This window comes from Melitaea cinxia, chromosome 27 (assembly GCF_905220565.1).
Source record: "Melitaea cinxia chromosome 27, ilMelCinx1.1, whole genome shotgun sequence".
NCBI lineage: Eukaryota > Metazoa > Arthropoda > Insecta > Lepidoptera > Nymphalidae > Melitaea > Melitaea cinxia.
The window spans coordinates 6774091-6788187 of NC_059420.1; the positions used below are offsets into that span (position 1 = coordinate 6774091).

The 14097-nt window shown below is 37.6% G+C and overlaps 1 protein-coding gene and 1 pseudogene across 1 annotated transcript; both read left to right on the plus strand.

Annotated features, from left to right (window-relative positions):
- The first annotated feature begins 1926 nt into the window (after nucleotides 1–1926).
- LOC123666929 lies at nucleotides 1927–2967 on the plus strand. Its single transcript, XM_045600943.1, has 2 exons — nucleotides 1927–2385; nucleotides 2461–2967. Exons 1-2 carry the CDS (start codon nucleotides 1927–1929, stop codon nucleotides 2965–2967), a joined length of 966 nt encoding a protein of 321 aa, XP_045456899.1.
- Nucleotides 2968–12262: 9295 nt separating this feature from the next.
- LOC123666930 lies at nucleotides 12263–13854 on the plus strand (annotated as a pseudogene).
- The last annotated feature ends 243 nt before the right edge of the window (nucleotides 13855–14097 follow it).

The window sequence follows — 14097 nt, forward strand, 5'->3', positions numbered from 1 at the left end:
CATTTACGGGTGATGTCCAGGACGCCTGAGTAGGCATTCCTAGACCGTAAGTCAGCTTCAGCACTTGGGGGAGTCCAGCGACAGGCTGGCCTCGGCGAAAAGGCCAGATTCCTCCTCCATGGGGACTGTCCGGCTCACCCCTGAACAATCCCGACGACGGCATGTCCAGCAGAACTGGGTTCCCATCCCGGCCCGACACGGGTACAGGGGCGTTACTGGAGGCGCATTAATTAGCGCCTTCTACGCACCCCCGTTAGTCACCTGTGGAGGGAGGCCTCATCGGCGGCCTCCTCCTTTACCCGCTCGTCATTCTGCTTCTGGGACATTACTGTCTCGCAGAAGGAGACCATCGCCTTCCATGAGTTGTCATCGCCGAGCATCGCAGTGATGACGCTCGGCAGTGACAAGTCACCTCCGAGGAACTTTGACGTATACCAAGAGAGTATTTGCTTATCAACAAATTGTACTTTTCGAATTTATGACCGTTCCGTTTTTGAACTCATCTATAACTGCAGTTGAATTAAGAACCTCGTATTTTATTGAAGTTGGTAATAAGCTAACCGGAGAAGGCAAGTTAACTGATTTGTGAAGTGGAGATAAAGCCTGAAGAGTTCAATTAGGTGTTGTATATAGTGAATTATATACAGTCATATTTATAAAAAGTTATATTAAATGTAATTATACAAGTGACAAAGGGATTGCACTAGAAGCACTAATAAACAAGTAAGTATATTCTTGTAATTTCATTCTGTTTCGATATCTTCAAAGCATCAAAAATTGCAGCATTAATTATTATGATAATACGGAAATTGTTAGTGAAAAAAATTTAATTAAGGAAAAAACAGCTGATACGACACTGGAAACATCGAAGACCGATACAAACGTGACCTATTTAAAGAAATAACTGCGATTGACCGGTGTATTATTGTACGTCGATGGGTATTCAACCAAATAACGTTCAATGGTTCCTAGTTTTTGAATTGAGAAATCAGCATCCACCAGTATAATTATATGAAAAGTCCAAAGCTGTTCACGGAATAAATAAATAAATAAATAAAAAAAAACGTATAGGAACAAGTGTCGAGAAAGTCTTGTTATGCTTTTTTCGATCTCACTCTCCCATCCCGCTCAGTGCGTGTCCCTAGTGAGATAATTCAAAATATGAAAAGTAACAATTTAATTTAATTTTATATCAGCTAATATTAATTATATGATCTATCAGATTTTTATCTTTTTACGTAGGTTTAAGTTGTTACCCGTAACTTATCCTTTTGATTTTTTTACAGGTAGGTTGAATATAATTATTTGTCTAAAATAAAATTTGTCTTATTATAATGAGAATCTAACTCAAGTCAAGTTACTTCTTTTTGCATTGGCTCTCTGCCAGTGAAAGTTACATCGAAATCATTACAGCCAACAGAGAAATCGAGTTTATAACAGGGCAGAAAAGTCATAAAGTATTTTGGAAGCGCATCAGCGTTATAATAACTTATTTTTAATTATAAAAAGTTTGTTTATAGTAACAGACATTAACTTCCATTAACTTCCATTATAGATAATTATTGCGATTAATCTACCTATAGAATATACCGCATATTTATTTTGTGTCGTACAGAAATTGCGCCCAAGTACCTATAATATCTGCTAAGCGTTTAGACTTCGCTCAGAGCTAACTCAGTAGGTGTTAAAATTCAGTCCGCTTATAGCATAAACTTTCTAAAGACGTTCGAATAAGTATCAATGTGCGAATGTGTCCGTTCGCTCTCCGGTCGCCGGTCGCCGGTCACAAATCCTCCATTTCACTTCGGCTTGGCCGCGTCGCGCTGCGGAGAGGAAATAGCATGCTTGAAAGCACGCGGCTGCGTATCGGCTACTCCCGAAATAGTCCCCCCGCGCGGGGTGTCGGCCCATCGATGTGCTTTTAGTATGCTGCGCGCATGCGACACGCCCGCACCCTTCTGTGATCCTAGTAGCTCTGCTCGTAAACACGCGAAATATTATCGCTATAAATTTAACAAAATATTTACAAATGATATAGACGAAATGGTCGCGATACTAGCCAATCCCAAGTGGAGCGAGGATCTCACCATCCAGATGATAATCGAGTACGAGAAGCGCGAGTACCTCTGGAATCCTGTGTCGGAAAACTACAAGAACAAGAAAGTACGCGAACAGGGATACGTCGAGATAATAAAAACGCTAAATCTAGTGGATATAACGGTTAAGGAACTGAAAAATAAGATAAAGAATATACGATCGTCGTACTGCGTCGAGTTTAAGAAAATTCGCGCGGCTAGAAAAGCGGGCGCGCATGCGTACCGGCCGAGCGTCACGTGGTTCGAGCACGCAGACAGGTTTCTGCGGGCGATCGTCACTCCGAGCTCCGTGAGTGCCTTTATTTACGTAGCTTAGACATGCGCTCTAACATTCTAACTTTGTAGCGAACTTTCTTTGTTTCAGGTGGACAACAGCCTACTCGAAATATCGATGAGCGACGACAGCGACACCGTTCAGGATCTGAGCGAACGAAAATCACCCGAAAAGAAATGTCCTCGAAAACGTCGTAGTTCAACTAGATTGTCGACTCCTTACGTTTTGAACACGCCGTCCCCTCGCCCGAGTACGCCCTTCGGGCTCAATCAAACTTCGTCCCCGTTCGGGATCCTGCCGACCTCGACGTCCGCTCCATTTCTTAATCCCCCTGTCGGTATAGCAACGCCGCTAACTACATCACTCGCAACGATTTATCCCGCGCCGGCGAAACAAAAAAAGAGTAATTTCGACGACCGTAGCGACCAGTCGGAAACAGCGCAGGATTTGAGTCAGCATTCGGAGAACGGGAACGAGAATGAATTCGAAATGTTCGGTAAATTGATTGCGAGCCAGCTTCGTAAATTACCTCTGAGCTTGACCCTGGATCATGAATCGAAGCTGCAATCGCTGTCAATCAGATATTGTTTTGACTGATCGTATTGTTGGTAGTCACGTGATTAGAAGGTGATTATCTAAGTATGAGATTGGAGTCGGGATTTATCTGCGACAGTTTGATAATCAGGTCTTGTGAGTGGCGACAACCTGAGAAGTCTTCAGACTGAGAATTAACTACTTATTAAGTGAATTAGTTGAATATAAGCAAATCGTGTTATTTTGATTGAAATTTAAAAATGATATTTGGCGTAATGCAGATAGTATGTTCATATTATAGTTCATAGGTTTATACATTAAAACTAATGAATAAATACCGTTAAAAAGTATAACATGATGATGGAAATTAATACAAATATTGTTTACTTTTAATATCAAACAAAATGAATTTATGAATACTGTGGTAATTTTAATGTAAAAAAATGGGAAATAATAAAAGGCCTAAATGTGCAGATAGTAATTTACGTTAAATAAAAAATGATTAGTGAATAAAACTACAAATACTACAATAACCGTTGGCGGGAAACCTAACGAGTCGAAACACTGTTGTCGTATAAAGTACAAATATTAAAAAGCTTTCTTAGAATAATGCCAAAGCCAGAGTTCAACCACAAGATTTGCAACAATACTAACAACATACGAAATAATTTAGAGGAACATTTTTTTATTCACTCCGACATTTCTTTCTTTCTCTCCTTACTTTAGTTTTTTTTGCGGCTTTCATCAGCTCTGCGAGAAGCACCAACGCAGATGATTGCCTAAATTGTAATTCAAAGAAGAAGCCGAGAAAGGGAACTGTGTTAAATAGTAAAAAAGAATGAGAGTGAAATAAAAATGAAATATATTTCACAGTATTTCGAAAGCATCTGATTTGCTGCTAAAAGAAGTAAAAAGAAAAATAAAATACAAATACTCGAAGGAGTGATGCAGATGATGTTTTTACACACGTCGAAGACAATAATTCAGGAACTCGAAGGTAGAACAAGGATACCCCATTCAACATAAAGTCTGTCCAACTCACTTAAATATGATTTCAGAATTTTATTTCTAATTTTTATTTTCCAATTTCGCCGAAATTCCTCTGGAGTTTTTTCTTTTTCGCTTTGTTTACTACGTGCTGCAGGATTTGACTTATTTTTCCAAGTTTCCATGAGGTTTTATTTGCACACCTTTGTAGACAACCTAAAAGAAACAACTGTGTTGATGAAAAACTGTTGCAGAGAGCACAAGAGAATACCGTCTTTGGAGGTACTGACATTTCAACCTTGAACGCTTATTCAAGTTGTGTTAAACGAAGAAAAAGCTTGCAACCTTTGTTCGACGTTTGTAAGCCACACACATTAATGAAGCCGAGTGATGCAGATATTGTTTTCGTTGACTGTATTTTTGGTAGTGACGAGATTAGAAGATGATAGTTTGATTATGATAGGAGTTTGAATCTCTCAGCGACTATTTGTTCACACGCCGAGTAAACTACGCTATGAACAACACACACTACTGAAGTTGAGTGATGCAGAAATTGTTTTAGAACAAGAAAACCTGATTCAACATAAAGACTGACCGACTTGACTGACTATTTTAATATGATTTTTCAATTTTTATTTTGAATTATTATTTTCCAGTTTCGCCGAAATTTTTCGTAAATGTTCAAAGTTTCGTGCACGTCGCCGTACAATTTTTCCGTTAATGATCCCGAGGCCTTGATAGTGCCTCAAAACTGTATACGTATTATTGTGAGGTATATAGAACCTTCCGCATCGCAATGTTTGTGTATATATGTATGGTAGTCTTGCGGAAACTGTTCATCCGTTACCGACCAAAGCATCGACGGTTAGAATAGCAGAGGAACATCCGCGAGTAGTGTGCAATCATCTTTCCCATAGTGCCCAACAATCAATCAATGTTGTTGCCCTTGCCGTGAGTATGTATATGTCGCATAGCGGCTTTACTCTTGTTCACGCAGCCCGAGCCAGTCGTGCAATCACAGTTGTCTGGATGGTTACATAAAGGATAGCTCTCGCGATGTCTACTCTTTGTAATTAAAATATTACATCTTGCATCAATGAGACTAGTACTTTTTTATTTTTAATTATAATAGAATGGTAATTATATAAATAAAATAAAACGCAAATCTAGTATATGAACAACGTTTTAGAGATAATACTGACAACACACGAAATAAGTTTGAAGGAACTTTTAATTGAAACTTACACTGTATCAGTTCCTTTTTTTTGCACTTTTCATTCGCTCTGCAAAAAAAACTCCACAAACACACAGAACAAGTGATGCAGATGATGTTATATCTCCCTTAGAACACAATGATTTACATAGTAAGGTTCAAACACAGCAAACAAGTATTAAAAAAATATGTCTGACCTGAAGCGATCCACGATTTCAAAAAGGCGGTTAGATCGATCGTACTTTTGCTATCTATGAAAGTATCTGAACAAATAAGTATTTCGACAAATAATGAAAGTGACGCTTTTCAGGAAGACGCATTATTTACCGAGAACCTTCATTGACACTTTGAATCCTTGCTCAAAGATACAAGACTCCAGTGCAAGACATTTTTGACAGCTGTCAGACTTGGTTAGCTGTGATTGATACTGAGTCCTTAAAGGAACGAGAAGCTTATTTGCCATCTTATATGCTATAGTTATTTTCTTATGTTATACTCGTGAACGGCATGGGATTAAAAAAAATCTAAAAAATATGAAATATGTATTGAGAGTCTTTTTGTCACTTACAAAATTACACTAAAACACAAACTCCACTCATAATTGGCTCCTTTTCTTCGAAAGGTCACTATCACCCCTTTACCGGTGAAGGCCAGCCATTAGACCTAATGCAAGTTTACGAGCCAAAAGATTTAAAAACTAAAGTGATGCAGATAATGTTTTATTCTATTTGGAGAAAGTCAGCAAGTGTTTGTCTTAGACATCGACGAATGATCCACAGCCGACCCCCGTACTAAAGGATATCGAAAATGTTTTCGAAATCTATAATTAGACTTTGCTCACGCTTTGAAATGAGTACCTGTAGCTATCAAATCTTTTGTGGAGGCTCTCTACAGGAGCACACAGACTGTGTCAGTAAGCGCAGAGCTAAGAACGCTTGCTGTGTTGTATAATGTGTAGAAAATTTGTGCACAATGCTTTGCGTTTTGATAGGAAATGGGTGTTCCTCCTCATCTCACTTTCTTGATACAGAATCTGTACCTCGATGAAAGCAGTTTCGTGAAATTGGAAAACCATTTGTCAAAATCCTTCCACACTGAACGTGGCGTACGTCAAGGTTGTATTCTGTCACCGAAGCTATTCAATCTATATGGCGAGTACATAATGAGGATAGCGTTGGATAGCTGGGATGGGGGCGTCACAGTAGGTGGTCAGAAGATAATGAACCTAAGATATGCTGCCGATACGACGCTACTAGCTTTGGATTAAGAGGAGATGGCAGTTCTGCTGAAGAAAATTGAAGTTGAAAGTGCCAAGCTTCTTAAAATTAATTATACAAAGACCAAAATTATGGTTGTAGATAGAGCTCAAATTCTACTTCACTCGAATCGACTTAATTACCTATGAAAAAGCCAATGAGTTTGTCTATTTTATAAATAATGTGGGTAGCTGCACTGATGAAATTCGCCGACGTGCTGGAATTGCTAAAAGTGCAATGACCAAAGTAAACAAGATATGGAGGAATCATGGTATCCATCGCAAAACCAAAGTCCGTCTGGTCCGAGCTCTTGTGTTCTATGTATTTTTGTATGACTCATAAACTTGGTGCCTCAGAAGTCGCGATTGCAGTAAGATCAATGCATTCGAAATGTGGTGTTGGTGAAGACAACCCCGAATCCCTTGGACTGCCATGAGGACGAACGAGTCAATTTTACAAGAGCTCAATATCACCAAGCGACTCTCATTGATCTGCATGGAGCGGGCCCTTACCTTCTTCGGGCATATTATGCGGTCTCCTAAGCATAGTCTTGAGAAGCTTATAACGCTGTGTCAAGTTGAAGGGAAACACGCCAAAGGGAGGACACCAGCAAGATGGTCTGATGTCATCAAGAATACGGTGGGAGGCAGCTTGCACCGTGCAATATATGCTGCTTACGATCGTCTTTAATGGAGACGGAGGAAGAGTAAGATAGTGTTGCAGATTGTGTTTTTATTCCTTCTCTTAATCCTCGAGGTTTATTGAAAGTCATGTTCGCTTAGGTCCAACTCTTACTTAATTCTTAAAACTCCTTCTATAAATATTTATCTATAGGTTGTTACACCAAAGTTGGTAGTATGGCGAGATGAAGAACTCGCAGACGGGGAGTAAAACGTGACTGATTGTAGCAGTGGACGCAAATTAAGTTGCGGATTGACAACCGTTATTTAAGACAATTATACAATTTTCATGAATTAGAGGATGCCGTGTTCGAATAAGACAGAACGTCAACTGAAACGCCAAGCTAAGAATAACCACTTGAGCTGAGAAACAGTGGAGACTGTGACCACGGACGGCGTCTGCGACGTCGCCGACACACCAGGAGCTGCAAAATTACAATCGCCGTTAGAATGTTGAGTCGTGTGTCATTGAGAAAAGTATAAGTAAATATATAATCGATCTTTTATTTCGAAGTTAAGAAGAAACCAATGCAATGAAAGAGTGATGCAGATAACGTTTTCATACTTAGAAAATAACAATTTGAGAAGTATATTTAACTTTCACTTCATTTGTAGGGTAATTGTTTTGCTCGAAAATGAAAAAAAAACCGACTTCAATTACATCAACCAAAACAACTTAGTACTGATGGGGCTGTGTTACAAGTTACCAACGGGGTCGCAGGTGGTGGATAGCGAATGACCACCAGGTATGGTGGTTACTTCTTACTTCGTAAGTAACATCTTGCTTCGTAAGTAAATACTTCTTACGTGCGTACATAAATACACACACACTTTTTGTTGTCAGAGTTATCAAAATACAGTCATCAGTTACTAAAAGCAAAAAGCAGTGATGCAACTGATGTTTAAACATTCGTCGAAGACAATCACTCAGAAAGTCAGGTAGATCAAGGAAACCTGATTCAACATAAAGACTGTCCAACTCATTTTTCATTATATTTTGTGCTGAATTTGACTTAAGATTGCTTGAAATGTTGGACAAAAAAACACTACAAGCGAGTGATGCAGATAATTTTTAGATAAAAGCAATTTCAGAAGTGAGGTTGAACAACTGCCTGTGACCATTGTATTATTTCGCATATACAATAAACTACAAGAGCACAGAGCCAGATTGTAGTGATGTTTTGCTGCTACTGTTAAATAAACTAGATATTTTCAGTTGCCGAAACGATAATCAATGAAAAAAATTCAATAAAAACTTAATCAATAGTGAGTAAAGGATGTTTTGTTAAAATTGGTGATGTAGTATTACTAGTTGGTGAAAATTGTTCACCGTTGCAATGGCCCCTGGCTAGGGTCACGAATGTATTCAGGAGCTCTGACGGTGTGGTACGAGTGGTGGAAGGCAAATCTGGGGCAGATACTCACAGAAGAGCTATAAATAAGGTAGCTGTATTGCCTATCTATAATGAAAGTTGAAAGATAATTATTTTTTTTGTGTTGTACTTTAAGGAAATTTAATATTTAGTTGTAGACCTACTAGTTCATTAGCGTCGCTTGTCAAATATAGGATCTTTGTAAAGCTCACTTACTAAGAGTAAGATTATAATATGAAAATTTAAATGTTTAGTTATGATATTATGTAGAAAAACTATAAATGTAATGTATCGTCTTCTTATATAGGAATAGTGGTTGCTCACTTACTCACACTTCACCTACTTTGTTATGTTGTTACTGTTACTAAGCAGGATAATTTGAGAAGCATACTGTAAGATTAGTCTAATGATGTCTAATATAAGATAAATAATTTGTATTAATTTTCTGGATTTCTTTTCTTCAATGTAAAATTATTGCTAAAATGCTACTAAGGTGGATTTGTTTGTGTTGGCTCGCCAATTTATGTTAAATTAATACATTTCAACATAAAAATTAAACAATTGTAATAATGTTAATATTATATTGTTTGTGTGGTCTATGGAATCAGAGACTAAAGTATGTTATCTCTGGCAACACTACTTCTCTCTCCCTGCCTAGACGCCAAAACGATTGTGCGCGCTCTGCTACTAAATAAATTATTTAATATAAAAAAGTGTTTTTTTATGGTTTCCCACACCAGTAGAATCGACATCTTTTTTAGGGATACAAGTAGACAAGTATTGCGATTGGAAGGTATATATATTAGCTATATATTATAGCTATATGTTTATAACGCCCATTTATCAAGATGGCTAAATTTTTGTTTATGCGTTTATTGTGTAAAACAGCTTCTGTTGTCTAAAAGTCGACAAGTCTTTTTTCTTTTTATGTCTATATATTGTGTTACGCTCCTCTGATATTTTATAAATGTTCCTATACTTTAATTTAGAATAAATTACTTACCACGGCTATGTCTCATCAAACCTACGCTATGGTGTCATACTGTGGGGAAACTCTGTAGACGCAGATAAGATCTTTAAAGTCCAAAAAAAATGTCTGAGATCATTATGTGGAGCTGGTTATCGGGACAGCTGTAAACCACTTTTTAAATCGCTCCGCGTCCTTTCCTTTCCTTGTTTATACATTTACGAATCGGGTATGTTTGTAAAGAAGAACATACATCTATTTAAAACTTGTGACAGTGTACTTCGGACCAATTCTCGACGTAAACATGAGCTATATATGCCAATGCAAAAGTTGGCCATATATAAAAATAATGCTTAACGCTTCAGCCTGTAATATCCCACTACTGGGCATAGGCCTCTTTCTCCATGTAGAAGAAGGATCAGAGCTTAATCCACCACGCTGCTCCAATGCGGGTTGGCGGATTGCATGTTGCGGTTGCATGTTTTATTCCATTTTCAAGCGATGTGATGATGTACACCCGGTCACCAACGAATTTTTAAAACTTCTCACATTAAATAATTTGACTTGTACTGTGTGTAATTGTGTGTTTCTTTATTTTGATTCCCTAAAAAACAAAAACATATGATCGACCATTGTGGTACGTTCACTTGGGATATATGCGGAGCATGCTTCTTAGAACAGGCGTCCTTGAGGACTCATATAAATAAACATAAGAAGGTATACAACAATCAATGTGTGTGTAGCAGCGTACTTGAATGACCCCTAGTCATTAAATATCTACATTCATAAAATGTTGAAGTACCATATAATATGTGAGAAACTAATAAAGAAAGCCTGACAGTGATACCTACGATAAAGAATAAAGCGGCTGCGAATACTCCGATTATTCCCTGAAACAACAAAGTTTTTATATATTATATATTTGATTGGTATATTTGAATGAGGGTGGAACATAAATGAAATATATTTCACAGTATTTCGAAAGCGTCTATCTGCTTTGCGGCTAAAAGCAGTACAAAGAACTAAGAGAAACAAATGTCAGAGAGATGATGCAGATGGTATTTTAACACACGTCGAAGATAATAATTCAGGAAGTCAGGTAAAACAAGGAAACCTTATTCAACATAAAGACTGTCCAACTTATTTAAATATGATTTCAGAATTTTATCGCTATTTTTATTTTCCAATTTCACCGGAATTTCTCTGGAGATTCTTCTTTTTCGCTCTGTTTACTAAGTGCTGCAGGATTTGACTCATTCTTCCAAGTTTCCACGAGGTTTTGTTTGCATCTTTGTATACAACATAAGAGAAACAACTGTGTTGATGAAAAACTGTTGCAGAGAACACAAGACAATACCGTCTTCGGGGGTACTGAAATTTCAAGCTTGAATGCATATTAAAGTTGTGTTAAATGAAGAAAATGCCATGTAAGAAGCTTGTAACCTTTTTTCGACGTTTGTAAACAACACGTACTACTGAAGCCGAGTGATGCAGATATTGTTTCCGTTGACTGTATTTTTGGTAGTGACGAGATTAGAAGATGAAAGTTTGATTATGATAGGAGTTTGAATCTCTCAGCGACTATTTGATCACACGTCGAGTCAGCTACGCTATGAACTGCGAGGATTATCTCTTTAAAGCACTATTCTTTGATAGTAAGAACGATTCTACATCGCCATGCTGGAAGTGTTGGTACCTCATATACTGAAACTTGAAGCAACACAAGCCCTCTTTTTATATCGAAGTTAACAAGAACAGAAAACGTACCTAAAGTGATGCAGATGACGTTTTAATTTGTAGATAATAACAACTTGAGAAATATTATATAACTTTCATTTCTAAAAAAAAGATGATTACTTAAAAGTGAAAACTAATAGGATTTCAGTTTATTTGTCGTGAGTATGTATATGTCGCATAGCAGCTTTACTCTTGTCCACACAGCCCGAGCCAGTCGTGCAATAGTTGTCTGAATGGTTACACAGAGGATCGCTATCGCGATGTCTACTCTTTGTAATTAAAATATAATATCTTACATCAATGAGACAAGTACATTTTTATTATTAATTGTAAAAGAATGACTACTATATAAATATAATAAAACAATCAACGCAAATATCGTGAACTGAAGGAACACCTTAATTTTCTTCTCAGTTTCAAGCATATTTTACTACATTTTTAATGATGTATCATACAAAAAAAAAAAAAACAAAATCTAAGTGATGCAGATGATATTTAATCCGACTTGGACTATTTCAGTTTGAGTAGTAGAGCGTTTGATTGAACGCAACTTTGCCATACAAATTGTCGTGTCAGACGTGATATGGACTAAAATGTACTTTGTTTCATACTAAACATATGTCGAAAGGAATAATTGAAACATTTTTTTTCTCGTGAACGTATCCCTGCCGAGTTATCGAGTTCCGCAAAATGAAAATAAAAAACATGGTAAATATCCCGTTTATGAATGTTTTAATTGAAACATAATAAAAAGTGTTATCAGTCGACCCATGGTTTGAATGAGCTGATTATGTTGCTTGGAGAAAGATAAAGAAAATGTTGGGATCTTAGCGGAGTCAATACCAAATAGAAATGAAATAGAACTCTTTGTTCCATAACAATAATAAATCGAAAAAAGTGATACAGACTGTATATATGTATAGATTGTTTTGGAGATAGCCCACAGAGGACTAATCGAGGGTATTGAACAGATTATCAGAGTTACTGAGTTACATTGTCTATGACTTGTGTTTTAAAAATAATATTAGTATTCAAAATATAGTATTATCAAAATAACAGTGTTACAATTAAAAGCCTTATTAAATCTACGAAACAGACGTGAATTAACGGTTCTTCGTGCGGATAAGGGTAATGCAACGGTTGTGATGGATACGTCAGATTACAATGATAAAATTCAACAACTATTATCGGATGAAAGCACTTACACAAATATCAAAGCCGATCCAACTAACAAGATTTTGAAAATTACTACTAATCTAATTAAAAAGTACTCCGAGTCGTTGAATCTAGACGTCAAATCTTTGATGCCTTCTTGTCCAAAACCACCTAAGCTGTATGGTTTGCCAAAAATACACAAGGCTAATGCTCCACTCTGTCCAATTGTAAGCCAGATCGACTCACCAACCTACAGACTGGCTAAACATGTTGCCCATGTACTTTCGCCACTGCGTGGACAAACCAGAGCACATACACGGGATTCGTACCACTTTGTTAATGAGATCAAACATCTACATCTCAGTGACAATGAAACTATGGTTAGTTTTGATGTGCAATCACTCTTTACATGCTTACCGGTTGAAGATTGCATTAGTATTGTGTCAAGAAAGCTGAAGGAAAATGACATGCCGATAGAATATGCTGACCTTCTCAAGCATTGCCTTACATCTGGCTACATGTTGTGGAATAATCAGTTCTACAAGCAAGTAGATGGCGTAGCGATGGGCTTACCAGTATCCCCCGTTGTTGCCGACATATTTATGGAGGACTTCGAGGAGACTGCTCTGCGTACCTCGCCCATAACACCCAGGTTCTACAAACGGTATGTAGATGATACTTTCACAATATTACCATCTGATAAAGTATCCATATTCTTACACCATCTTAACTCCATAAATTCCAAAATTCAATTCACAATGGAGTTGGAGGCAAATAAATCTTTAGCTTTCTTAGATGTATTAGTCATCCGTAATCCCAACAATACCTTAAGCCATACAGTGTATAGAAAGCATACCCATACGGATAGGTACTTAAACGGTGAATCACACCATCATCCAACACAGTTAGCTACCGTGGGTAAATCTTTGTTTCAGAGAGCACGAGGGATCTGCGATGAGCGACACCTGGAGACCGAACTTCAACATGTCAAGCAAGTACTGCGAGACAACAAGCTTCGGGTACCGCGTCCTCATCGCAGTGAACGTGTGAAACCAGCCACCGTCGAACGAGTACCTGCTGTGCTACCTTTTATGAAAGGGGTCACTGACAAGATTGGCTTTATCTTAAAGCGAGCTTCTATAAAGACTTTTTTCAAGCCGCCAAAAACGATAAGTCAATTTTTACCATCTGTCAAGTGTCATATACCCTTACAAGATGCAGGAGTTTACAAGCTTGATTGTGACTGTGGTCTCTCTTATATAGGACAAACAAAACGATCAATCAAAACTCGCGTTAAAGAACATATAGCTGACTTGAAACATCGTCGCTATACTAAGTCTGCAATCTGTGAACACAGTCTAGACACAGCTAGCCATTATATTAGATTCGATAAACCACAGATCCTCGCAAAAGAACACCGGTTCCAACCAAGGATGATCCGTGAGGCTATTGAAATTAAAAAACATCCAAATTTCAATAGAGAAGATGGCTGGCATTACCACCTGCTTGGGACCCCATTATTAATATAATTAAATCAAAAACCAAGCATAATTTACCACAGATTGAAGACTCAATTAGCACATTCTGCGTAGATAGGACTAAATAAAATATTGATGTATGTCGGGTAGTTTCGAATAACTTTGTAACGTTAGGACGGCTGACACCTCAGTCCTCCCGTGACCATGGTTGTTGTAAAGTATCCGAAACGTCGGGAATCAAAAGTTGATAATAAACCGCGATAAAATCCGAAAAAAGTGTTTCATTAAACGACTAAGACTATTTCAGTTTGAGTAGTAGAGCGTTTAATTGAAAGCAACTTTGCCAT